The sequence below is a fragment of the Syngnathoides biaculeatus genome, chromosome 5 (genome assembly GCF_019802595.1).
Source record: "Syngnathoides biaculeatus isolate LvHL_M chromosome 5, ASM1980259v1, whole genome shotgun sequence".
Classification (NCBI taxonomy): Eukaryota; Metazoa; Chordata; class Actinopteri; order Syngnathiformes; family Syngnathidae; genus Syngnathoides; species Syngnathoides biaculeatus.
The window spans coordinates 9,580,035-9,607,908 of NC_084644.1; the positions used below are offsets into that span (position 1 = coordinate 9,580,035).

Genomic DNA, 27,874 nt, shown 5'->3' on the forward strand with positions numbered 1-27,874 from the left:
AGGCTAACCTTTGTGCGAGTGAAATGACGGGTCTAATAGGCCAAAGATTTTGGAGATAGCAAGACTCAACCAGATTTCCTGATTGTGGCGTTGCACTTTCGCTCTATAGAACCATGCTCTGTTTGTTCAAGTGTTAAATTGTTGTTTGTTCAGACCGTTGTCCTTGGGGCCACAATTTATCTCCCATGACTGCAACAGTCAGATTCATTTCAATTCGACAGTTGTGTCCAAGTACAGGTACAGTGAAAAAAATAAGTATTTGAACACCCTGCTATGTTGCAAGTTCTCCCACTTAGAAATCATGGAAGGGGTCTGAAATTTTCATCGTCGGTGCATGTCCACTGTGAGAGAGATCATCGAAAAAGAAAAATCCAGAAATCACAATGTATGATTTTTTTTAACGATTTAGTTGTGTGACACAGCTTCAAATAAGTATTTGAACACCTGAGAAAACTAATGTTAATATTTGGCATAGTAGCCTTTGTTTGCAATTACAGAGGTCTAAGATTTCCTGTAATTGTTCACCAGGTTTGCACACACTGCAGGAGGGATTTTGGCCCACTCCTCCACACTGATCTTCTGGAGATCAGACAGGTTTCCAGGCTGTCGCAGAGAAACACGGAGTTTCAGCTCCACCCAAAGATTTTCTATTGGGTTTAGGTCTGGAGACTGGCTAGGCCATGCCAGAACCTTGATATGCTTCTTACAGCGCTACTCCTTGGTTTTCCTGGCTGTGTACTTCGGGTCATTGTCATGTTGAAAAAAACCAGCCATGACCCATCTTCAGGGAAAGAGGTTGTTCCCCAAAATCTCACAATACATGGCCGCGGTCGTCCTTTCCTTAATACAGGGCAGTCGTCCCGTCCCACGTGCTGAAAAACACCCCAAGGCATGACGCTACCGCCCCCATCCTTCACAGTAGGGATGGTGTTCTTGGGATGGAACTCATCATTCGTCTTCCTCCAAAAACAGTTAGTGGAATTATGACCAAAAAGTTAAATTTTGCTCTCATCTGACCACAAAACTTTCTCCCATGACTCCTCTGTATCATCCAAATGGTCATTGGCAAACTTAAGACGGGCCTTGACATGTGCTGGTTTAAGCAGGTGAACCTTCCGTGCCATGTATGATTTCTAACCATGACATCTTACGTCTTATTGTCTTACCAACAGTCATCTTGGTCTTGGTCCCAGCTTGATCCCAGCCCTTTTCAGGTCATTGACCAAGTCCTGTCGTGTTGTCCTGGGCTGACTCCTCACCTTTCTAAGGATCATTGAGATCCTGCAAGGTGATATCTTGCATGGGGCTCCACTCCGATTGAGATTGACCGTCATGTTTAGCTTCTTCCATTTTTTTAATGATTGCTCCAACATTCGACCTTTTTTCACCAAGCTCCTTGGAAATTTCTCCGTAGCCCTTTCCAGACATGTGGGGTTGTACAATTTAGTCTCTGCTGACTTTGGGCAGCTCTTAGGTCTTGGCCATGTCCCAAGTTTGAGTCTTACTGATTGTATGGGGTGGACAGGTGTCTTCATGCAGCTAGCGACCTCACACAGATGATTCTGATTCAAGATAATGCATGGAGTGGAGGTGGACCTTTAAAGGCGGACTAACAGGTCTTTGAGGGTCGCAATTGTAGATGGTGTTCAAATACTTATTTGCAGCTGTATCACACAAATAAATCATTTAAAAAAAATCATACATTGTGATTTCTGGATTTTTCTTTTTCGATGATCTCTCTCACAGTGGACATGCACCTACGATGAAAATTTCAGATCCCTCCATGATTTCTCAGTGGGAGAACTTGCAATATAGCAGGGTGTTCAAATACTTATTTTTTTCACTGTATATTATCTTCATGGAAGTACTGTTTTGTGTCAAATGTCACGCTAATGAGAACGCCCCTCATGTTTGCAGAAACTGATCTTCAAACCTCGTGGCAAGCCCACCAAGAACAGTAACAAAGACAAAAATAGAAAGCCCAAACCTAAACAAGATAAAGACATCAAGATTCCCAATTACGTTGAAAATGTTGGGAATGAGGAAGAAGGGAAGACCCGAGAGAGCGTGAAACCGAATGTGCAAGATGGAATAATTGAAGACGCCATCAAGGTAGAAACTATCCAAACAAAAGAGGAAGCAGCTGAAGTAGAAGAGAGAGAAAAGGAAATGCCCAAAGCTCACAAAGCAGGATTGATGGAGACTTTGGAGAGGAAAGACACCCAGGATGTGACAGAAACTGCTGCCGGGATCGAAAATGAGGACAAGACCACGGCGGAGCAGGAAGTTGAAGCTTTAGTGGAAAATGGCGTGGAAATGGAAGAAAAAAATGAATCTAAAGAAGAGCAGAACAAGTGCAAGACTGAAGAGTCGGTCGTCCTCGATGTCACTGCCAAGGACACGGTGGTGGATTCACAGTCCCCAACGATGAATATAATCCCACAAGAGTAGCCTAAAATTATGAAAACCCTACCTCTAAAACCTCAAACTCAAGACAGGGTTCACAACGGCAAATTTTTGAAGCTTGGGAGCGTCATAAGCTGGCACGACCTCTAAAACTATCATTTTTCATCCACCAACTCTGCTGTATAACCACACTTTGTGAATGTACCATGTATCCTAGGAGGACCTGAAGGGACCAGATGACAATGATCGGTCTACCCCGAGAACTGCAGTCTCTTAGCTGGCTTGCAAACCTTCTGAATTTTAAGGAACAGGGCGTGCTACATGATTAATGTATGTGCATTGCTGTTGGACTCTCGGTGAGGTCTTCTTGCTTTTAGAAAAGTATTTAGCGAGAAGATGAATTTAAAGTCATCGGGCAATGATGAAGAACACTGGCCAAACTCTGTTGTACTACTGACTGCCTAAAGACAGCAAAGACTCTTGATTCATTCAGTTCTGCTTGATTCGAAGGATTGCTTGGACTCGAGGGCCTACACCGGGGGAGGAATTTTGTTTGCGACAGACAATCCAAAGTAGCGTCAAGGGAACTTCGGAGCGACGCGACAATGACGACTACACTCACCTTGCGTACAGAATGTTACGAAGTAGCGGATGTGAAATTCGCGGGAATGTGATGTAGCTTTTTGACCTTCGAGGATGTATTCCCGTTTAGTGTTTCTCATCCGCCAAAAGAAAGTCAGTTGTACCATTCCCTCTGGGCTAAAGATTAGCATCATTTACAATTGTGGTGTCCTTGCTGTGGGCGTGAGTTCAAATACAAGGAGTCCTCGGTTCACAATCGAGTTAAGTGGCTACTTAACAATATGAATATTTCATTCTTTGACGAAATGGACGTATTTTTGTCTTAGTTAGGACGCACCGGGCAGTGTTTGTGTGGTAGACTCAAATATTTATGCCCCACCGTAGAGCCTCAAAGGACAGCCGTAAACTAAAGTCTTGGGAATGTCTACATAACATAAATTTGTAAGAAAACCAGAACACGTTGGGGGCTATCACAAACCTAAAATCATAATTACAGTAAATATTAGTCTGAAAAATAATTCTTTGTCATGAATATAGAGTGTGGGCACTTGGAAGCTAATGCTACACCCTGTGAGGAAATACCTTAATATGAATATTGGAAAGTACTGGAGCAGTATTTACTACCTTTGAAATTGTGTGAATAACCAGATCTTGAATGATTTTTGAGGTGTATTCTCAACCTTGCTCTTAAATTGAGGTCAAATTATATATATGTATTCATCGTAATAAAACAGGGAGTCCTCGGGTTAAGACGGTCTCGACCTAAGACGTTTCAACTTTAAGACGCCCGTCGCCCGTCCGCCATTTTGTCTAATACTTGTCCGTGTTTGTGTGCTGGGAGTAACTTCGCCCTCCTTTTTCGACATTATCGCCCCAAAGAAGAAAGCTGTGTCTTTTAGCAATGCTTCTGTAGCCAAAAGAAAATCCATTACCATGGAAACGAAGCTCAAGATCGTAAAAAGATCGGAGAAAGGAGGAGACAACAACACCACCAAGGCTTCAGTCAGTCAACAGTGGTGACAATTATCAAAGACAAAGCCCGTATTTTAGCGCATGTGAAGGGTTCTGTTCAATGATCGCAAAACAAGGTTCTTTGATACCTGTCGAGATGGAGAGGATTGAGGAACAGGTTCCTTTGCAGTTGCTAAGCACCGCCTCCCCTTCTTCTTCTCCGTCCACCTCTCAGCAGTCATGCTAAGTACGTCACCGTGTTTATTTCAATGTATTTGTTTTTTTATACAAAGTATTTTGATGTAAATTCTGACTTTAACGGTGGAATCCCACTTAAGTGGAAATTCGAGTTCAGTCGCTACTGCAGGAACGGATCTCAGTCGTCGACCGAGACGTACACTTGTCTACTTGTCTACTTGTCTTGTCTGTGTACACCCTTGTACACAGCATCTTTGGTTTACAACAAAGTTTCGTTTCTCCACTAGCAATGTAACCCGATTTTGTCCCAAAAATCAAGCTAGTAACCTGCGCTAACCGTAGTCGTCTATTACATTAAACCTCTGTATCAAATATACTAGTAAGCCGTAAGCATTTTTTAAAAAATGAAATGCAAAGGAGTAAGTGTGGCTCTAATTGACGTATTGTTACGCCTTTGTACAAACTAGTTCGTTGTATGGCATTCGTACAAGTAGTAGTATTTGGCTCGCCATCACAAGGATTTCATATATTTGACAATAAATTTCACATCAAAGCAACCCCCCTCAAAAAAAAAAAAATTACTTTTATGAAAACTACATTCATGCCTTGAAACTGCCTACCTGGGTGCCGTGGATCGTTCATTTGGTGGCTGATGGGTTTTGTCGGTTGGGCATGTCAGGAACAGAAATCATGCCTGTATCATATAAAAAGGGGGGGGGGGGCTGGTCTGTGATTATTGTCATTCATCTAGGTCATTTCATTCGTAGGTTCTTGACTCAATCGCAACAGGACTGTTCTGTTTGTCTTAGAAGACGTTCCGCCCGTCATCCAAGCTGGCTTCATATGGCGACGCTTAGTAAAGGTGCGCTAGCCGGTGTATGTGTGGAAGAAAAATGTTTGTTTTTGCGAAGTGGCCCGCTTGCCATTGCGACCGAGTGGCGGGCCGGGCTACCTCCCTCGCTGGAGATTTGGGGGCTCTTGGTTTTGAACTGAAGGTCTGCTCTGCGCCCTTCCTTGCGGCAAAGTCTGAGGTCATCCTGAGTGGCAGCTGGAGTTCAAGGGTCACGTTTGGCCTTCAGATTGATTTTTCCAGAGGAGAAGCACTCTAATTGTGAGCCGAGATGTGAAGTGTGATTAAATTCTCTCACTCGTGAGTTTGTTTTTTTTTTGGCTATTCTTGCATTTGTTTATTTTGTTTTACAATTATTTTATCCAAATAACATAAGTTTTATCATGGTTCCTCGCTTTCCATAAAGTTGAGGAAACAATTCAGTGTCACCACCATATTTCAAATTATAACATTATGATTAAAGTGATCGAGCAATAATAAAAATATTGGAATAAAACTTACTTAGAATATATTTTGCTAAGGGAAGAATAAATACTTTGGCAAGAGTTTTTGTCTGCATTAAAAAATTTTAATTTTGGGCCATCCATCCATCACATCCTGGTAAATGTTGACATTATGAAAACTGCTCATTTTTAACTACAATTGTGGTATTCAGCATACTATTTTGTCAGAAACAAGACATCAATCCTTATAACTGTCGACAAATTTCCTTTAAAACTGGCAATTTCTGTGACGATTTCATGCATTTTCAAACATCCATCCATTTTCTTAGCCGCTTATCCTCACAAGGGTCCCGGGTAATTCTGGAGCCTATCCCAGCTGCCAACGGGCAGAAGGCGGGGTACACCCTGAACTGGTTGCCAGCCAATCACAGGAATCACATGGAGACAGACCACAGTCACAGTCAGAATCACACCTAGGGACAATTGAGAGTGTCCAATTAATGTTGCATGTTTTTGGGATGTGGGAGGAAACCTGAATGCCCGGAGAAAACCCACGCAGAGACGGGAAGAACATGCGAACCCCACACAGGTGGGTCAGGGATTGAACCCAGGACCTCAGAACTGTGAGGCCAACACTTTCCAGCTGAGAGCCACCATGCCGCCCATTTTCAAATTCAAATTTTCTTTTTTTTTTTTGTTCCCATTCGTAGCCAAGTACAACTGCTGTGCCAGGGGGAAAAAAAAATCTTAAATAAGCATTTCGCAATTTTACATTTTCAAATTTCCACAGATGTATCGGAAAATAAGCAAAAATTTTGCAAGACAAGGTGAGAATGATTTCATAGTATGAAAACAATAAGGGAAAAAAATAAAATGTTTGTAAATACTTTGTGTTTGTTTGAACCGATGGGGTCACGGCATATAGAACTCTGTGAATTATTTCAGTTTCATGAAGAAGGGGTTAGGGTCAGACTAATATAACCCAAATAAAATTAATGCTCTTTGAAATGATTTCATTTATTTTTTGGGGCAAAAAAAACTATTCAGTTACCTAGACCTGTGTGGAAAAAGTAATTGTGCCCTAAAAGAAAACCGTATCTAAAGAATAATTAATAATTCACAAACTGAAATATAAATGACTGAAAAAATGTGGATGAATTAACATTTAGCTTAATTTATTTCAACAATTTTTTTAGTAAAGACTTGATGGCATATGGAAGACAGTCAGAGAATATTTTTGTACTTGGCTCGGCGTTCTTTCTAGAATTCTCTCGTGTTTCTCGCTTTTTCTATCAAATAGCTAACACAGAACATTGTTGCATTGTGTTAAAAGTGTTCGTCAAGGGAAAGGGAATAACAAGCCTCCCGGTCTGCTCGGCAACACAAGGACAAGTTGGGGCAATATTGGCGTAAATTTCCGTCAAAAGTCAGGCTTTCCGGGAAAAAAAAAAAAGCATAAGCATAAAATAAGTTTCGCCTTGTTTGCTTTTGCTCTGTGGTGGCTTATTTGAGAATCACAATGAAAATATTTTGTTTTTGGTTTATTGTGTGCGACTGCTAAGTAAGTCTTCATGTGACCGAAGAAAGTGTATTGTACTGCGTGCTTTTATTTTGAAGGTGCGGCCTTTGACGGGATGTCTTACATTGATGTTACCAAAGTGTCCGACCAAGGTTTCGCTGTACTTGAGCTTCATCACGCGGCAACAATATCATTATTCCATACAACTATGCGATACATAACTGTATCACCCACAAAAATATACTACATGAATTATGACTTTTACAAAAGTGATGGGAAAAATGTGGTATTGTTTAGATGTGCAGGGTTGACAGTACACAGAGAAATTATAGACCGGCACCCTTGACTTCACCAGATATTGACGTTAATACTTGATAGTACTGTAGCGGTGCCGTGTCATGATGAATATGATCCGCTGCAATGTCGACGATGACAGAATAAAAATACAATCATGTTCGTGTTTATATTTGCATTGTTGGCAGTAGACAGGCGGGTTATGAATCTTCACACCTGGCAAAGATTAATATGTCATGGTGGGGTATCAATACCGTATCGTGACAAAACAGTACATGGTGATGTCGATGTCAAAAAACGTATAGGAAGTTTTCCGTTTTGCCTTATTATTCACTTTCAAATTTTCCAGGACTTTAATAAATATTACATTTATGTTTTGTTTATATCCCCCCCCTTCCTCCATGTTAATCCTGTCAATCACCAAGATCCTTGGCCTGGCCTCGCTACGGTGACATTATCAAGGTCACATGATCGCCATTTATTTGTCTAACGTTCCATTCAGACACGCGTGAACGGTTGTAACTTTCACAAACAGACTAGCGGAACGCCATCTTTTCCCCGATAAGGGAGCTCCGAGACCGGCTTCGCTCTTTTGTTTTGCATTAGGGAGAAAATGTTTGAATATTTCATCTTTGCAGTTGCCTGTTTGTGTCGGAAAAGCTAACGTGCCAGTGATGATGTAAAAGTATTCTTTATCTTAATGCCGTCCTGTCCGTCCACGTCGTTATTATGGTTAACCGCCCACCGCCGCATCTGTACAATTTGTATATTATAAAAAATATTTATATTTAATGTCTGTGTGTGCTTCTTTATTGCGACAAGGAACTGATGGCCTTTGATGCAAATTAAAGTCTGTTAATAATAGTGATTTAGCAATAATTTTTAAAATGTGAAGGCAAAATACACAGTTCTTGAACCCTTAAAATTGCTGCTAACCAAAAAAAGACAAAAAATATTTGAAATATTTGAATAAATATAAATACATACATTATAAACAAATATAAATTTTATATAATACATTATATATTACAGTGCACAAAGAATATATATGTATATATTAATATATTAATGTAATTAATAATATATTAATTTCAACCAGTTCCTGCACCAGTTAAATTTCAAATGGATTGAATATTTTATGGGTTTTTTTTCCACAACCAAATTTACTGTAATTAAAAATAAGGAAAGAAAGCAATGAGAGCATGTGTAGAATTTTCTGCTCTAAATAGCAAGAAAAGTGTATTTAAAAGAAAAAAAAATCTGAAATTCTCATTGTATATCTTTTTTATGTAATTTAGCGGATCATATTCATCATGACACGGCACCGCTACAGTACTATCAAGTATTAATATCAACCACTTCCTGCACCAGTTAAATTTGGGTTTTTTTTACACAACTAAATTTACTGTAATTAAAAATAAGAAAAAGGAAACCAATGAGAGCATGTGTAGAATTTTCTGCTTTAATAGCAACAAAAAGTATATTTAAAAAAATTAAATAAAAAGTATGAAATTCTCATCGTATGACATCTTTTTTATGTTATTTACATTCCACAAAAATAAACAAAATATATTATTTCAACCAGTTCCTGCACCAGTTAAATTTCAAATGAATTGAATATTTTGTTTTGTTTTTTTTACACAACCAAATTTACTGCAATTAAAAATAAGAAAAAAGAAACCAATGAGAGCATGTGTAGAATTTTCTGCTTCAAATTGCAACAAAAAGTGTATTTTAAAAAAAAGTATGAAATTCTCATTGTATGACATCTTTTTTTATGTAATTTACATTGCACAACTAAATTTACTTTTATTTAAAAAAAATTTATCTGGAAGTTGTATGAATTCTAAAATTGTCAGGAAAAGGCAAAACTTATTATTTTATTATTTGACAGGTTTATGTAATTGACTTGTGAGAGGCCCCATAGCTCAGTGGTTAGAGCACTGGTTTGGTAAACCAGGGGTTGTGGGTCCATATCCCACTGGGGCCTCCACTCCCTGAGTAGGGTATCTGGCATAAAAAAAAAAAATTGTGCCAAACATAAATGTGCGTTCATCTGAGATGACAAGAAACTTACTTACTTACTTACTATGTAATTGTCTTGTGCAACATTCATTGTGATGCATAAAATAAATATAGTGCACACGTTTTTCATTAAAACTCTCAATCCTCATAAAATCTGTGTAGTGTGTGTTTCCCGTGACCCTGAACAGGATGAGCGGCATTGAGAATGGATGCAGGATAACGATACAAAAATACTAAGACATTACCGAAATCAAGTTATCATAAGAGTACTCCAGTAATGCATGTTCTGTTGATGGCATCATTAAACATATTTTCCGCCTCTATTTTGCCGACAGCGGTAAAAAGGTCAAGTTTGCACCTTCCACTGATGGGATATGAGCGCCGTTGTCGCTGCGCAGCGTGACGCCCCAGGGCCACATTACAAACACCGATTCGGTGTAAAAATCACACAAATGTGCCTTGTTTAAGTGGAGAAAAGAGGACAAATGGAGGCAATAGAAGCACAAACGCACACCGCGCTCCCATCCGTTCCCGTATGGACGTGAAAATCTTAATAATGCCACCGAGGCCCCAGACGCAGTCCTCTCGCGGGTCAATATTTCAGCCCAGACAATAACGCGGCTCGGCGTTATGAAGTTCATTTAACGGCCGGTCCGCGAGGCCCGACTGAATCCATACGGCTCAGACTAAAGATCATTAAGACGAAACTGCAAACACCAAAGCGCTCCTCCGCTTCCTGCATCGATCGATTGATCGCCAGCTGAAGCAGATTGAAGACTCCATCGCACACGCGGAGAGACTCCGTGTCCATTATGGATCATAACGCAGGACCTGAGTGAATCCCGACTATTTTCAACAATGGTCTTGTTCGAAAAGATCTTTAATGTACCATCTAGTTGAAAGGAGGCTATAATTGACACCAATGGGAGTTACAAATAAATAAATAAATAAATACATTTAAAAACCCGCTCAATTTTGTGCGCCAAATTGAATTCAAGCCTTGGAAAAAAAAAATTATAATAAAATCAAATCGCATATCGGATGTTCTACTGGCTCATGTTCATTTTGCTCCCTCGATGTCACACCTCCCCCTAGTGGACAACACTTTCAATTGGATCAACTATGGAGCTACAATTCAATTTATTGTTCAAAGGGCAACAAATAAGTTGATGACAAAATAGATAAATAATTGAAAAAGCGATGAGGGGACCTGTGTGTACCCCAAAATTTGTCAATAAAGCAGATGTGTAGACTTACTTCCTTACTTGTCGATTCGAACCAAAATGGCCAACTTCCTGTTGGGCTTCAGGCCTAGCTTCTTGAAACGTTTTCATGCATCCTCATATAATGGGCATAAGCTGCCAATTTGCTATTGATTATTGACACACAGGTGTTGGGGGTCGGTGGGGGTGGGGTGTAATTTTTTTGCAACTTTCTGAGAATCCTCAAAAATGACCCGAACAATTGGGACACCAAAAATTGTAACATAATGGCCAACTTCCTGTTCCATTTTGGGTCTAGGTCCCTTTCGACTTTTTCATGTTATACCAGACAAGACCAAATTTTTTTCGCCTAAATTGATCACACGGTATCAGTAGCTGATTTTTTTCATACTTTCCAGGGAGTATTACTAACTTAGTGCTAGGTGGGTCGTGCTTGGGACCCTTAAAATGCATTTTTATTATGTAATCTACAATTGGACATTTTGTTTACATCCTGTGTGGCACGGTGGATCAGCTGGTAAAGCGTTGGCCTCATCTTTCTGAGGACCCGGGGTTCGATCCCTGCCCAACCTGTGTGGGGTTTGTATGTTCTCCCCGTGCCGACATGGGTTTTCCTCCGGGCACTCCGGTTTCCTCCCACATCCCAAAAACATGCAACATTAATTGGACACTCTAAATTGCCCCTCGGTGTGATTGTGAGTGCAGCCGTTTGTCTCGATGTGCCCGGTCATTGGCTGGTAACCAGTTCAGGGTGTACCGCGCCTCCTGCCCGATGACAGCCGGGATAGGCTCCAGCATTCCCAGAGACCCTCATGAGGATAAGCGCCAAAGAAAATGGATTGATGGATGTGTTACTTCCAGTTAGCCTCTAAAATTAGCTTGAGTGCCTTTTCCACTGACAGGGAGAGAGAGTTATCGGTATGTCTAACTAATGTATGGGGGGAGGGCATAGCTCAGCGTTAGAGCATCGGTTTGGTAAACCAGGGGTCATGACGTCATTTCTCACTGGGGCCTCCACGCCCCAAGAGGGGTTGCGTCAAGAAGGGCATCCGGCATAAAAACTGCGCCAAACAAATAGCAGCGTTCATCTGAGATGACACGCTGTGGCGACCCCAAATGGGGCAAGCGGAAAGAAAGTTCAAGGGAGAGAAGACAGTTCTCTCAAAAGGAGCTCTCAGGAATGGCTGACAACAACAAAAAGTTGAAATCTAGAACCATTAGAAGTGGCGTCATCAGGTCACGTGGTGAAGTGTGATGTCACTATGCCACTAGAGGAATTACATCAGAGACGTGACACCTCATCACATAGCTTTGTGACATCAAAATTACATTTTCTGAAACCACTGGCAGTGACAAAAACACTAATAGAAACTTCATTTTACAATAAAATTTGAAAATCTGGAGAAAAAATAAAAATAATATTAATATAGATTAGTACCCTCCTGAAGTTACTTGACTTGATTTTAAAGTGCTGCCAAAGGTGGAAGTGTTCTACTCATTTGTCTGCCATGAAAGCAAAATGGATGACGAACAGGTTAGTAAGCAATAAAATGATAATGGAGGTTTAAACGCCACTGTCCAATCTACTAAAATTAATTGTGACAAAATGCAGCTTGAAAACCTAACCTGGTATCAAACCCTTCTCACTCTTAATTTTGAAACTAACCCCGTCTTGGAAGCCTTATTTGACAGCCTAACCCAAGAATGAAACCTAACCCCTTGCTTAAAATCTCAGCATGAATCTCGAGCTGCGAGCTTTGAAACCCTAACATTTAAATTCCCCTATCAGTGAAGACCTTTCACATCCTGAAGATGCCAAATTTGAAACCCTAACCCTTGTTTGACACACCAGTCATGGCTTGAAAACGCAACCCTGTCTTGAATCAACCAGACACGGTTCCAAGGTTCCCACTGGTGTTGCTTTGTTCCTTGTTACGGGAAAAACGGCGACCAGAAATGACTCAATTGTGCTGAGGAAACTCCATCCTGTGTCGTCCTAGGCGATACCAGCCGTAGTGACACAATTTAAAAACTGCACGTGGATTGCGCTCGAGTATAAAACCAAACGACCCAGAGTAGTCCCGCAGTGATTTCAGCGCAGTCGCTCAATACGCGAGCATAAAGAAGCCTTAAAACGGACTTGGAAATGAATTCCAAAACCTTACCCCGGCTCTAAACCATGGACAGGTTTGAAATCCTATTTTGAAACATCAACCGTTCCTTGACGCCCTAACTTAAAACCCTAACACAGGCCTAAAACCCTTACTTAAAACGTTACCCCTGGTTTGAAAACCATACCCTTAAACTTGAAATTCTAGCCCTTGAAACCAATCACTAGCTTGAAACCCCAATTTGAAACACAAATCAAGAACAATTTGTGTTTGAGCTCTCTCTGATCCAGTACAAGGGTTGATTTCTACTGCGCCCCCGCAGAAACCCCCTTACAGGGTGCAAGCCAAAGACATCACGTCATCCGAAGCGGAGGCGATCGCCATCCGCCCCATGCTCACCAACGCTGACAGATACGTGACGGTGCTCCACTCACCCGCCTCTGACTACCACATCCTGGACTTCCTGGGCGAGGGCACCTTCGGCGACGTGGTCAAGTGCTTCAAGACGTCCACCAGGGAGGAAGTCGCCGTCAAGGTCTTCAAGCACATCGACGCCCCGGAAGAGTTTGAGAAGGAGGTGCTGAACGCATGACGTGACGACTTCGCCGATAACTTGATTTGATTTGAATGTCTCTGTCAGGTCAGCACGCTGAAGACGTTAATGGCCTTTGACACGGACAAGTTCAACCTCATCCAGTGCAAGAGCATGTTTGTGGACAGAAATGTGGACAGAGTCGACAGACTGTACATGTGTCTTGAGTTTGAAATGTTAGACATCAACCTGTGGGACTTCATGAACACCAGACCCACCAAGTGCCTCCTTGTCAAGGAGATCCGACCCATCCTGCATCAGGTACAAGCCTTCGCATAAAGTTCGGGCTGTTGTAGGGATGTTGGGTTCCTCGGCATCAGGCCGAGCGAGATATTGCAGATAAATGTTCACCCGTCGATTATATCAGCACAATTGTCGTCTGCCAACAAGTTTTTCTGTCCTCATCTGCAGTTCAGCAGCAGCTTGAAAGGTTTTATGCCCACTACTTCAAGGCGTAGTACAATCTACACTACCCATGACAAGTTTCTCGAAACAGGATCTGTTTTTCTGTCTCGAGCTGCAGTCCAGCACCACTTTGAAAAGATTTACGCCCGTCACGCTCATTCAATGCGTAGCACAATTTACACTGCTCGTGACGTGATTTTCGAAACGTGATCTTTTCCAAGCAAACCAGACTGGAGAAGTTCTTGTTCCTCAAACTGGTGGTGAACTGTGTGATTATGTGTGTGGTCGAGGTCATAAAAACTTCTTGCCAAGTGACAATTCTGCAACGTTACCGCAGTGTCGTTTGGCAATCCTTATTTTTTATATAACCCGCTTAGTCATCGGTAACATGATACTAGCGATATTATAAGCTAGCAAGGCATTCTCAAGGTGATCCATTTTTGGTCATGGAATCATTTCAATGGCTGGTAGTTTTTCTGGCGTTATATAAACGTTTTTGATACACTAACAAACACATAGTTACATTATCACACAAACCCAGTATTTTTTGTCCATCCTTTGAGCGAGAATATATCAACGGACCTGACCCGGTGTGTCTTATAAAGCTAGCGAGCCGGGCTGCTGGAGCTATTATAATTGAATATCATGTACCCGTGTCTTCAGCTGGCCGTCGGCCTGCATTTTCTGAACAGTATTGGACTTATCCACGCAGACCTGAAGCCCAACAACATCATGATGGTGGAGCACGTCAATCGGCCATACAAAGTCAAAATCATCGACTTTGGCCTGGCCCAGCACATCTCCGAGACCAACCAGGGCCGACACTTTCAGAACCGCCGCTACAGGTGCCTTGAGATTCTACCTGGAGTTCTTTTGTTCTACTAGATTTTGTTGAGATATAGCTGATAGTGGAATTGCAGCACGGTGATATTAGTTTCTATCTATTAGGGCTCCAGAGATCATCCTCGGTTTGCCATACTCAGAGGCCATCGACGTGTGGTCTCTCGGTTGCATTATGGCAGAGTTATTTCTGGGTTCCGCACTTTTCTACAGCACCTGCGAATACGACATGGCAAGTTGCCGCACCAACACACACTTCCGAAAATATATGTAATGCATAACAATTCTGACATTTGACATAAGGAAGAATCGATCGTGAACCTTTATCCACAGTTGAGAAAGATCGAGCACATCCTTGGTCACTTTCCACAAAGACTACTGAACATTGGACTCAACACTCTTTCCTTTTACAAGAAAGAGAGAAGCTACCATACATTTCGCTGGAAACTGAAGGTATAAAATGTATTGGATGCATTTCAAAAATCTTCAGATTAGCTACAAAACAGCAGCTTCGGATCCTGGCCAATGGCTCAAAAAGTCTTGCGGTTTTGAACTTTCTTGTAGCCTGTACTGTGTTTCTGATAGTTCACCCACAAATCACTTCTGCCTAGACGCCCAACGAGTACGGCTTCGTAACCTGCACCGACACTTTTATCAACTCTCTGGACGACCTTTGCAAGGTATTAAGCTCTCTTCTTCACCTCAACAGCATACCCACAAGGAACAAAAGGACGACAAATGTCATATTCTCCAGAACCGAATCCTTCTAGAAAAAACGGCAAAGGAGAGAAATCAATTGCGGAAGATTAATTGATAGATATTGTGAATATAACGGTATGGAACATTTGGTACGTTGCCGAGGTCTTACCAAGTTCCCACGCATAATCACACAGTATTAATTAAGGGACAGGATGTACCTTGGCCTCCAAGACGTCAGTGCTGGCAATGTTTTGGTCGTAGGCTACGCCAGACTTCTTAATTCATTTGAAACGTCTGATCCCACTTTTGTTTCCTAAGAAGAAGAACTAATTTTTTTCATGAAGGGAAAAGATTTAAGACTTAAGGAAACGGTTTCTGGTAAAAAAAAAAAAAAAAAAAAAAAGAATTGAGAATGAGACATGGTTTCTGGGAAGATTTGCTCTTTCCTTTGCCATACAAAGGCACATTCTGTAAAGTTCTCTGACTACCAATAATAAACTGAACAATAAAACCCAGGTGCAAACGCGCCAGTGTGGAGTTTACATGTTTTTCCCGTGCCTCCTTGGGTTTCCTCCGGTCACTCCGGTTTCCTCCCACGTCCCGAAAACATGCAACACGCTAAATTGTCCCTAGGTGTGATTGTGAGTGCGACTGTTTGTCTCGATGTGCCCTGCGATTGGCTGGCAACCAGCTCAGGGTGTACCCTGCCCGTTGGGATAGGCTCCAGCTCTCCCCGCAACCCTTGTGAGGATTAGTGGCAAAGAAGATGGATGGATGGATGGATGGATGGATGGATGGATGGATGGATGGATGGACTGTATCCTGCAATCGGTGGTGTAGCCATGCGTTTCACCCAGTCAGCTATATGCGCTCCAGTGCACTCAGTTTTTAGTGCTTAATATTTTTTTGTGTCTTGGATGCTTGTCTCAGTTTTAAAGTTTGCAGTGTGTTCCGGTCCAGATCAGACAAGTGGTCCACCTGTCGAACGAGGATACCACAGCAGAAGCTCAAGACCAAGAGAGTTTTGTGGATTTGCTAAAACGGCTCCTGAGGCCTGACGCCAGCCAGCGACTGATCCCCGGTCAGATTCTCCAGCATCCCTTCGTCACCATGGCCGGCCTCGCACTCAGCCACGCCAACAGCTTCTAGTAGGTGCACGGTAAGAAACTGTACACCCAACTAAAGTGGGTTAAACCCCTGATTTTCTTCTTTTCAAGTCTGAAACTGAGCTGCGAAATGATGCAGGCCTGTCAGAATTCCAGCTTTCGTACTGAAGCCGATACGTCTCTGGCCCCGCACCACGAGACCGTAAGCACTCATCCCACTTGGTGGAGCCACGGAGAACATCCTGAAATCGTGGGGATCTCGTCTCGCATTTCAAGGGGCCTCAATCTGGACAACCTAACCTCAGATCCGCAGATGATGCTCTCAGATCGGCTCCGTTTGGTCAGACTTCACAGGTCTCCACCTCATGATAAGATGTACCACATGGAAGGGTAACCGGTGGAAGATTTTAACATCTTCTGGTTGGCGTTTTTGGATATCTGATAGCATTTGATTTGCAGAAGACCACAACAGAAAGAGGATCAGGACTCAGTCCAAGAGCAAAGAGGTACGTTTCAACTCGCTGTTGGATTCAAGGTACAATTGCATCAATTCTAATATTTCTGCAGGGCGTTCCTCCATGATGACCACAGAAGTGGCTAAATCTGAGCCTTCGTTACAAAAGAGCAACCAGTCAGTTTTTGACTTTTTCTTTTCATTTGGTTTGGCTTAGTTTTCATCCACCCAATCAGATGTTCCCGGCTTTTTTGCAGGATGTCTAAAAGTACCGACAGAGATGGGAATCGAAACAAAAACCCCGATAGTGACCAGACACCAAAGGGTAAGTCACATTTACTAGTTCCTCTTATTGTTTCAGATTAAATGTCAGGGCTAATAGAATAAATAATAAACTCACTAATGGTTGTACTGTATTTATTTGAGGAATAAAGTATTTAAAAAAAATGAAAACATTTTACCTTCAAGATTATGACAAAGTAAAATTATGACTACAATTGTTTTTTTTTTTTTTTTTTGCTTTTTAAAAAAATCTTCTCATATGCACAAATGTTACATCGGCATACATCTGTATTTTAATTTTGGAGTGTAGCATTGACTCTGACCTGGAATGTCTTTAAAAGTTAGCGAGCAAGACTGATGAAGCTTGTTAGATTTTAATACCGTCCATCCATCCATCCATCCATCCATCCATCCATCCATCCATCCATCCATCCATTATCTACCGCTTTTCCGGGTCAGGTCATGGGGGAAGTAGCTTCAGCAGGGATACCCAGACGTCCCTTTCCCCAGCCACTTCCTCCAGCTCTTCCGGAGGGATCCCGAGACGTTACCAAGCCAGCCGAGAGACGGTCTCTCCAGCGTGTCCTGGGTAGTCCTCGGGGTCTCTTTCCAGTGGGACATGGCCGGAACACCTCACCAGGGAGGCATCCAGGAGGCATCCAAATCAGATCCCCCAGCCAACTCATCTAGCTCCTCTCAATGCGGAGGAGTAGCGGCTCGACACTGAGCCCTTCCAATATGATCGACCTTCTCACCCTATCTCTAAGGGACAACCCGGACACCCTGTGGAGGAAACTCCAAACTATTTTAATACCATTTTAATTTAATATTTATTTTAATACCATTTTATTCATATTCATTTTATTCAGACGGCTGTCCTAATGCAGTTTCTGAGCAGATTCGGACTGTTTAAAACAGCCTTGAACAAAACCTTTGTCTCTTTCTCCCCCAGACATTCCCAAGCAGTTTAACGAATCTTCAAAGACCAGTATGGAAACTGCAAAGTCTTCAGTCCCAAGGAGCATCAAGAAACAGTTTGTTTGTTTTATAGTTGATCATATTTAACGACACATTCGGGTATCTTACCTTTCACGTCTTTACTGTTCTAGCAACAATAAATGGAAATGGAAGACGAAGCCAGACAATGGCCACACGCCAATAGGTAACGTTTTTATGAACTACGCATCTGGTGAATGCGTTCCGTTCTGGCTAATCGGCATTTGGTTCAGTAGGAAAGGGAACACTGAAAAGCAGGAGGCCAAGTTCACTCAACACCGCCAGGTTAGTATCGTTTTTGATTAAGTCAGTCGTCGTCCTGTACCAGTGCTTTCCACACAAGCACAAATAAAGTGGATTTGAATCAAACCCAAGTTGGTTCAGTTGGACAGTTGGCAACCCAGCAACCCAAATCATGTGGAAAATAATCTAATCTCCAAAAGGGGTACACTTCAAAAAATGTTTGGGAATCACTGGGCTATACAGATTTTAATGAGGTAACGCTATGTGATTGTTTTAAATAGACGAAGTGTATTTTCGTTTCATGTTTAGCTTGACGGTAAACTTCAACTGTTTGTAGCAACAAACATTTCAACGCATCCTTTTCCAACATTTCTTAACTATTTTCCAAACAGCTGCTTGTTGTGCAGTGAGTTAAGTTTACTGCCACCACACAGCGTTTGCCTCTCAAACATTTGCGTACAATTCAATGCAAGAAATCGACAAACAACGGCGAATAAGTAAAAAAACTCACTAATATCTCAAGTCGGCACTGTGGTACAGTGGTGCCTCGGTTCTCGAACGCAATCCATTCCAGAAGGCCAGTTGAAAACTGAAACGTTTGAAAACTGAAGCGCGTTTTCCCATTCCAATGAATGGAAAATGAAATAATGCGTTCCAAGCCTAAAAAAATACTTTTTTTAAAGCATTTTTTTTACGTTTTCCTGATAATAAACTGCATAGTAGAAATAAATGTAAAGTTTAAATATTTTATATAATTAAATCATTTCAGAAATGTTTTTATTTTTTTGCTTAAAATATATGCTTTAGTAGTAGAGTACGCTAGGCTGGGAGTGCATTGCCAAAAGTACGTAGCGTACAAAAATTTAACTTGCAACTAGAGGTAGGGTTACTGGAACAAAAAAAAAATGCAATGCAAAAAAACTGTGTCAAATGTCTTCGGTGGGGGTGACTCACCCCTTAACAAAGAAAGAATCTAATGTTGACTGTTTCTACAATCTTATGAGTACCTTCCTGAAGTGGCTCATAACAACGTCATTGAAATTTTTCCATTGCTCTGTTCGAATACCGATTTTCGTTTGAAAACCAAATAAAAAAAAAAAAATCTTGAAATTTTTGAACAAAAACCGATTTGTACGAAAACAGACGTTCAAAAACCGAGGTAGCACTGTACTTGCATTGGGTTTCTAATGTGCACCAGTTTAATCGCTGGTGTGTTGTAGTCTGATTGCTTGTTGAGATAGTACAACTATCAAAAGTTGTCAACAAACACTTGTGTTGTGGTTTTTAGCGTTACTAAATGATCACACTCTAGTTCAAACAGCAGTCCTAACTCCTGTTTACATTTTTGTGACGAGTAAAATAATTTGACATTGCAATCTGGCGTACATGTATTTTTTTCCAGGAGGGTTCATGGACAGTTTACAAACCATCAGCTCAAAGAAATAAAACTACAAGCATTCAGGTTTTCTGAACTTTTCATATTTTACCTTGACAGGGACTCACCAATAACAAAGAAGAGAAAACTGAACCCAAAAGATGATGCTAATACATCTAACTGGACAAGAACCGAGTCCACGGCTAAAGCTACAGAACCCAGTGTGTAGGTATCACGAGCTGACGGACATACTGTCTTGTATTGGACATAATAGCTAGCTCCCAATCAAATATAACATGATTATATTTCCTTTGCAGACACACGACTCATGATGGCATCCCGACGCAAAGTCGTAAGTCAGCTTGGAGAGACATTGAAGCGCCAGAGACTTGAAAGTAGTTCATTCGCTTACTTGTGTTGACGTCTTCGCCCAAGAAACTCCAAAGACCAAGAGGGCACGCAACTGGAAAAGGAGTAATAAATCCTCGGGGAAATCGAAGGCTACCGCCAGCGAGAGCAAAACCAAACCTGCAACCAAAACACAGACACCTTTTAGAACTGCAAACCCCAATGGGTTGGTATTAAAGAGTCATGTAGACCCCTATCTTGTGCGAATTAACCAAGAATGATGTTTTCTTCACAACAGTGCGGACACTGACAAAGCAGAAAAAAAGAAATATGGGAACACCGCCAAAAAAAAGAATGATAAAACCTGACGGTGCCCAAACACTTTATTGTAAGTACCAACGATCATGTGCAAGTGGGACTTTTCTGAAAGCCATTAAGTCGTCTCATCTAAAAAAATATCACCAGACCACGTCGACAGGTTTGCTTTGTTTAGTTTACAAGTTCATTATATTCTCAAAAGTTTGCCTTTCTTAAATACCATAATTCGCGCCCTACAGAGCGCACCTGGTCCTGAGCCTCGGTACACAGAAAGAGTTTAACGCTAGCGCTGCGCTAACGCTAACTTACAAGCCGCAACTTTTTTCCCCACGCTTTCAACCCTGCAGTTTATGCGGTGATGCGGCACTAGCGTTAGTGCGGCGCTAGCGTTAAACTCTTTATGTGTAGCGAGGCTTATAAGCAGGTGCGCTGACGCTAGCGCCGCAAAAAACGCAAGGTAGAAACAGTGTGAAAAAAGCCGCGGCTTGTAGGCTGAAAATTATGGTCGTTACATTCACCAGATAATCTTGATAAATTCCGCTTTGCTCATTTGGCAAATGTCACCAAGTCAAATGTCTTTCTTTCTGCAGACTTTCGTAAGAGGAAGAGAACGTGATTCACTTAACGTGATCGCAGTCTGGTTCAGAAGTTCTGAACCTGAGGTGACCAAAGCTTTACCACAGAAGAAAAAGTCATGGTATGAGAGCTGGAATTTTACCCATACTTTATATATCGTACTCTTTTTGTGTTCATACAAGCTTTCTGTCTTTTCAAAACTAACCTGACAGTGACTCTACAGAATCTGAAGATGAGTTCCTGGAGGAGGTCCAGGTATGACATGTCACCTTAAGTAAACAAATGAATTGAATTTATAAATGTGCTTCTTTTGTTAAGTCTGTCCAGGGTTACAATCTCAATCTGAGTGTAAAGAGTTCACCGACTGACACCGGTGCCAAACGGGTACAGACCTCTCCGCAGCTGCAAAACGTGAGAGATGTCGCATTTCATTTGGAATGCTTTCTGTTCAGTGCTGTACCTGAACGGGGTCAAGGAACAAAAAGTTTATGAACTAGTGCATATTTTGGGTGAAAGTGGACCGAACTAAATTCATTTCTTCCTGGTGAACAAAACTGACCACAAGATCTTTTTGGTGTCAAAGAATCCTTTTTGAATGTAAGTTTAAACAGTTCCAGGTTCACAAAACTCCCAATTTACCAACTACGATTGAATATAGATGACTTTGTATTAATACTGATCATCTTTGAAAATACACAGCATCAACAATCAGGGCAAAATTAATCAATCTGAAGCATATTAGACCTGGGACCTGAGCGAAAGACTCGGTAGGTCATTGTTTTTTAACACTGACCTGAGAGAAACTTGTATGCAAACCTATATATAAATAATACAATAGACAACAAAACTGTGTCATACAATGTTAAAAGTCGTTAAATAAATGAAATAGAAATACACAGTGGCGACATTATAGCACCAGGTTGAAGATTAGCATGCTAGTTAGCTGCTTGGATGTTACTGAGAAGAGGTAGCATGAGTTAGTTGTCTGTCTGCCTTCACTTGATTTATGTCCTCAAAATTGACAAAATTCAAAATTAAATATAACTTGGACAAAATACAATTGGTTATTTAGATGATCAAATCGTCAAAAATGACGACAATGCTCATTAATCACTGTTTCGCCCTCCGTTTCCCACGGCAGCCAATCTGTGACGCGCAGATGTCAGGTGACCAGATGCCGATTCATACCAGCAGTACCGACGAATACCCGCAGATGGCGCAAGAGGAACACGAAGCTTTATCAACACTGCATTTATTAAATGTGTTGCTCCACCGTGCTTCATAGTAATATTTGACCTTTTGTTTTAATAGTTAAAGACACAAAATTTGAGGTTGATAAATGTTCTAAAGTTTTGTGTCCACACATGGGAGAAATAAGCAGATGGAGGATGGAGTTTTGCGCCTGCCGGCGGACAGCAGCAGCAGCAGCAGCAGCAGCAGACATCTGTTTTAGAAAAGAAAACATGGAAGCAAAAAAAGTGACTGCGCTGTGCTGGAGGCATCAGAAAAGGCAGACAGACAGACGGCCTCCAATCTCACACATCATAATATTTGAAAGTTGCTTAAACAACTACCTCACAAATTCTGATAAATGCTCACACAACTCTTAAGTTCTTTCGAAAACAACACAATTGGTTTCCGCACAAGATTTGGCAATACTTATTTATAAAGAATCACAAATGTGTTTTGTACCTGCCATCTGATGATAGTATTACTTTGGAATATGAATTGCAATCAGAAAAAAAAAAAAACCTCAGATGTGGTTAATTTAGTGTGTAAGCAGGTGTGTCATCGCTACGGAAACGGTCTTGTTTTTTTTTTTTTTTTTCTAGAAGGGTTTGAGCGGCCATCTTAATCCCGCTGCCGCAGATGGCCGGATTACTGGCGCACCTCGACCGCCGGCGTTTTCAATCCCCGACTTTTCCGGACAAAAGCCGCCGGCAGGCTCACCTGCCGCCGCGATGTGCAGATAAACGACAAAATACTGATAGCGATCGGAGAAGCGATCGGAGAACGCTTTCATTACACTAAAACGTTCCACAGGGCTGTCCACGTAAAATCTGAAATTAGGGTGTGAAATCAACGGAAGGGGGGTTTCATTTGGAGAACAAAAGTGTTTTGCCCGCATCTTTTGTAATCTTTCTGTCAAAGAACTGTTGGATTGAGTCAAAAGAGTTTTATCCACCCATCTATTTTCTTAGCCGCTTATCCTCACGAGTGTCAACAGGCAAGAGGCGGGGTGCACCCTGAACTGCCAGCCAATCGCAGGGCACATGGAGACAGACAACAGTTGGACTCACAATCACACCTACGGGCAATTTAGTCTCCAATGAATGCATGTTTTTGGGATGTGGGAGGAAACTGGAGTGCTGGGTTGGGATTGAACCCGGGTCCTCGGAACCGTGAGGCCAACACTTGCCATCTGAGCCACTGTGCTGCCTCCAAGAGTGCCGCTTATCCTCACGAAGGTCACGGGGAGTGCTGGAGGCCATCGCACCTGAACCGGTTGCCAGCCACGTCGAGACAAACGGCCGCACTCACAATCACACCTATGGGCAATTTAGAGTCTCCGATTAATGTTGCATGTTTTGGGGATGTGGGAGGAAACCGGAATGCCCGGAGAAAACCCACGCGGGCACGGGGGAGATCATGCAAAATCCACAGAGGTGGGTCCAGGATTGAATCCGGGTCCTCAGAATTGTGAGGTCAATGCTTTACCAGCTGATCCACCGTTCCGCCTCCAAGAGTTTTATTTAGATAAAAACAGTGCTTTGGTATTTTGGAGTCAAGGACCTTTATTGAAGTAATTTAGACCAAAGTAGTTTGTTTTGCTGTCAACTGGCAGGTTCTTCATGTTAAAAGAACTACGTTGAAGTTAGTTGCGGAGTTCCAAATTGTCTTTTAAATACACAAATTAAGGTTTGAAGGCAAGGTTAAGTTTATAAACAGTGGTTATGAGTTTGAATTATACTTTCAAGCCTTCATCTTTCTGCAGTTTCAAATGAGGGTTTTTAATCATACGCTTTCAAATTAAAGTTAAAAAATATGGTCAGTGTTGCAGGGTTTCAAATAATTTTAAATTAAGGTTTGAAGCCAAGGTTAGGATTTTAAACACAACGTTACAGCTTCAAAAAATGAGGGTTTCCGTTGTGTTTGAAATCGAGGCTTGAATTCAAGGTTGGGGTTTCAAACACGGATAAAGGATTCAAGCCTTGTGGTTTCAAATTGGGGTCTGAAGCCACAATTGACTTTTACAATTGGGGTTTCAAGCCTATGTTAAGGTTTTAAACAAAGTTTAGGGTTTCAAATTCAGGTTATAAACATGTTTTACCGGTTAATAGATTGCACTTTTTTTTTTTCAAATATTGATGGTGAGGATTTAATAAAGTAGGGTTTGAAGCCAATGACAGCATTTTAAACAAAAGATAAGGTTCCAAATGATTTATTGTGCCCAAGGATATCGAGCCCACGATTTCAAAACAGGTTTAGGGTTTTAAACTAGCGTTGGGGTTTTCACTTAACACTTTCTAATCTGGATGAGGGTTTCAAACCTGGGTAAGGCTTTCAAATTAAGAGTTTCAAGTCAGTGTTGAAGCCATGGTCAGGGTTTCCAACCCGGAATTATGGTTTCAAAATGAGCTCATTTTTCACAGTTGGGTCAGCCGGCTAAGTGAAAGCGAGACGACGTTAGCGTAGCCGCGGAGGAGTCGTTCCATTGAAACTGACAAATGTCTTTGGAATCTAATTAGGCTCAATTAGCGTTGTTCCATTCAGAGCACACAATAAGGATGGGGGGCGGGGGGGTTCTCTGCCACCCAACGTCGACCTCCCCCAGGGAAAGGTTCAGCTGGGACTGTGCGGCTAATGGACTCATGACGACCGAGACTGGATGGCAAATGTCGGCCACGCGACTCACAGCTAAATGCAAGAAAACCAACGAGAGTCCACGGGGGCTGGCAAAAGCGGGGTTGGATTCAGGGACAGGGTTTCACATCAGGGTTTCATATCAAAATTCAGGTTTTAAATTAGGGTTTAAAATGAGTGCACAGGAGTTTTGGATTTCAAAGCCGAGGTTATGATTTCAAGTAAGGGTTTGAACCTAAGGTTAGGGTGTCCAGTTGGAGTTTGTAGCGAATGTTAGGGTTTTAAATTGGGTTGTCATGACAGCATTACGGTTTAAAAATTGGGTTTTGGACCCTAGATTAGGGTTTCAATTACAATATGAAACCAATTTTGAAATTTCATCTCTGGATTAGGGTGTCCAGTTAAGAGTTTGAAGCAAATGTGAAGGTTTCCATCTTGGGTTTCAAACAGGTCTTAGGCTTTAGACCCTTGGTTTGGGGTTTCAGGATGGGTTTGTCAAACCTGGATTAAGGTTTCAACCAGAGGTCAAGTTTTCAAATCCAAGAGAGGTGTCGCAGTTTTGGATTCAGGCGCTTTATGAAGGGATCCGGTTCGGGTTTCCGGCCGAGACTAAAGTTTTATTTTGGGTTTTAGAATCAGGGTTCAAGCCTGGATTAGGGTTTCATGTTATGTTCTCAAATCAGAGTTTGACAGAAGGGTATCAGTTGATGACTTCAATTGCCAGACTTCATCTTTTTCCTCCTCTCATTTCTCTTCCCCCTCTCTTTCCTGATCTCTCCTTCCTCACCCTCTTCCTCCTCTCATTAGCGTTCATTTAGCTTAAGCCTCTTAGTGCCGCAGACAGAAGCGGGCGAGTATTGGAGAACAATCTGGAAAGCCAATTGCTTTAATGAAGGTGAGAAGCAGTCTGCAAAGGCTTGGCGTTTGGGGGGGGGGGGGGGAAGGGGGGTTTAGGGGTTGAGGGAGTACGGAATGAGACTCCTGTGTCACTTGTCAACACCCTGACGCTTAAATCTCTCATGCCTGCGCACGTATTAAAAGATTATGGCCGCGTTCTGCATGGCTTCCCGCACACCGCATAAGGGGCTGCTTCTGGAGAGGGGCCTCGCTTTACGCAAAGGGGGTGGGGTGGGGGGCTATGGGGCGGCACACCGAGGCCCTTGTAGGGAGAAGGGAGGTGGACTCCACCCTCCTTGTTCCGCTCCGGAACGGCAAAAAGGCTACTGGGTCGATTTGACCCCCGGACATGTTTGACCCCCTTCTGACGCGGACGCTCTTTTCGAAGAAGAGAACATCTCACAACCGAGTGAAGATACCAGGGCAATATTACCCTATCGTTTCGAGCCATATTTAGATGATATGCGGATCACGGCCAAACCGCATGCGGCCAAACCACCTTCCCGCTTGATCCACCTCCGCGGCGGCGACAACAACGCCGCCCGCGAGTGACGAAGACAGTGCGGCAAAACCGCCTCCCCGTCCGAATCAACCTTCGCAACGGAGATGAGTCCCCGCAGCCCGGCACCGCGTTCGCCGATCACGGCTTCGGCCGGGGTGGCACATCGACACATTTAGCACCACTGATTTACAGATTCCGTCCCCCCCCCCCCCCCAACTATTGTTTTTGGGGGTTTTTTTTAGTAGCTCTATGCACACCTACCTGTCATTTGAAACCCACGAAGCTCTCGTCCTTTGTACCCGTGCAATCCATTTTTCACGATGAACCGGGTCTTTTCCAAAAGTATGAAGAGCGAATCCATCCTCCCGAGTGTTCGAGCAATGTCCAGCAATGCAACGAGCCGCACTTTTGGCTAACACGAAGGAACGACGAGCTACCTTCCCGCAGGTAAAACTAATGGAAATAAATGAGTCCACTAGGGGGCGCCACTGTCCTTTACTTCACTTCCTGCTTCTTCCGGAAAAACAAATCCCTGAGAGGATTTTCGTGGCGGGAGTTATAAAAAGCTGTATACGTCAAAATCATGTTTTGTGGTGAACAAAAACGATGGCTCCATACTGGCTGCCGTTTTATCATTAATCCATTCATGGGCAGGGTGGCAATTTTTTGCCTTATTGAGATAAAAGTCTGCTAACAGGCCACAATCAAAGAAAATAAATATTTTTCGTTTAACGCATAAAACAAAGATGTACCCCTCTCGCGGGCAGCGTCCAAAAACTGGAACGGGTTTGTTATAATTTCTGTGAAGTGGTACATACTAGAGATATGTTTATTAGTTAATTTTCATTCTAGAACGAGACTTCCGCTTTAATAATACTGATGGATTAGCATTTTGAGGACAAACTTGGTTGCATAAAGACCTTTCTCCCTTTCTTCTCTTGGAAAACGCTCCGTGTACTTGAGGCAGCCATGTTGGGTCAGGAAGGAAAGCGAAATAACTCTGTGCTAACTTTGACCGATTAGTTATCCTCTCCTGATCCCAAATTACAGCTTCAGATTAAAACACTTAAATATTTTTGATATACTGAAGGATATAACGCGTGAAAATCATGATGTCCCAAAAATGAGACGCTGCCCACGAACTTAATAACATACTAAAAAGTCATAAATTTCATGACAGTGGACCTTTAAAAGTAATAATGATGTTAAACATGGGTTCATTTGAACCACTACATGTTGTTCACCCTTCCATCCTCCTCCAAAAAAAGGTCCAAAATTATGGAAAAAAAAAATTGGAATGGGAAAAAAAAAAATACAACTTTCTTTTTTTTAAAAAAGCAAAACAAAAAAAGTTTTCTCCTTTAATTTTTGTGATGTTCTGTTGTAAGTCAAATGAACCCACTCGCTTGGAATCATGGAAAACAATTTCTTTTGAAGATTTCAAACCCTATCTGTGGTTTGAAACCCTAACCTTGTCTTCGTTTCCTTGCTTGAAATCCTAAACAAGGCTCTAAGCCCTCTTTGGAAACCCTAAACTTGGTCTGCAACCTTAAAACGGGCTCGAAACCCGAATGTGCTAGCAAACTTCAGATGGACTCATTGATAAATAGGCTGCTGAAAAGTGTCTTTCTGCACTTGACTCGGGCAACAGTTTTCCTGCGCACACACTTACCGAGTCTGGTATCGGCGTCCGGCTCTCAGCACGCGGGGGTCCTCGGCCGAGGGGCCCCTGCAATAATAAAGCGCTAATTGAAGGAGCGCAGTGAGCGGCGAGG

At 42.2% G+C, this 27,874-nt stretch overlaps 2 protein-coding genes across 7 annotated transcripts in view; both read left to right on the forward strand.

The window, feature by feature from the left end:
• The window catches only part of LOC133500805 (raftlin-like), a 114,646-nt gene extending 105,394 nt beyond the window's left edge, over nucleotides 1-9,252 (forward strand). Inside the window, exon 10 of the mRNA XM_061819946.1 lies at nucleotides 1,918-9,252. Within this exon, the coding sequence (XP_061675930.1) occupies nucleotides 1,918-2,451 (534 nt within the window). The 3' untranslated portion in view covers nucleotides 2,452-9,252. The remainder of the gene's footprint in view (nucleotides 1-1,917) is intronic.
• A 2,637-nt stretch (nucleotides 9,253-11,889) lies between these two features.
• LOC133500803 (homeodomain-interacting protein kinase 3-like) lies at nucleotides 11,890-22,111 on the forward strand. Of its 6 annotated transcripts, none has more exons than XM_061819940.1 (23): nucleotides 11,890-12,025; nucleotides 12,925-13,179; nucleotides 13,243-13,455; nucleotides 14,263-14,444; nucleotides 14,548-14,671; nucleotides 14,773-14,892; nucleotides 15,051-15,119; nucleotides 16,099-16,286; nucleotides 16,356-16,634; nucleotides 16,704-16,750; nucleotides 16,812-16,875; nucleotides 16,956-17,023; nucleotides 17,933-18,014; nucleotides 18,090-18,142; nucleotides 18,210-18,261; nucleotides 19,715-19,819; nucleotides 19,912-19,946; nucleotides 20,030-20,168; nucleotides 20,241-20,330; nucleotides 20,851-20,957; nucleotides 21,049-21,091; nucleotides 21,155-21,247; nucleotides 21,978-22,111. In XM_061819940.1, exons 1-19 carry the CDS (start codon nucleotides 12,011-12,013, stop codon nucleotides 20,308-20,310), a joined length of 2,160 nt encoding a protein of 719 aa, XP_061675924.1. In that variant the 5' UTR covers nucleotides 11,890-12,010; the 3' UTR covers nucleotides 20,311-20,330; nucleotides 20,851-20,957; nucleotides 21,049-21,091; nucleotides 21,155-21,247; nucleotides 21,978-22,111. The 6 variants fall into 6 exon arrangements, with proteins under 6 accessions (XP_061675924.1, XP_061675925.1, XP_061675927.1 ...); XM_061819941.1 differs by having other exon boundaries at nucleotides 21,164-21,247; XM_061819943.1 differs by having other exon boundaries at nucleotides 18,213-18,261.
• Nucleotides 22,112-27,874: the final 5,763 nt, after the last annotated feature.

Bases quoted from the DNA above. Each gene is read 5' to 3' on its own strand.
- LOC133500803 (XM_061819940.1), top strand. The intron at 13,456-14,262 runs GTACAAGCCTTC...CCGTGTCTTCAG, and splicing joins TCCGACCCATCCTGCATCAG to CTGGCCGTCGGCCTGCATTT. The intron at 14,672-14,772 runs GCAAGTTGCCGC...CTTTATCCACAG, and splicing joins GCACCTGCGAATACGACATG to TTGAGAAAGATCGAGCACAT.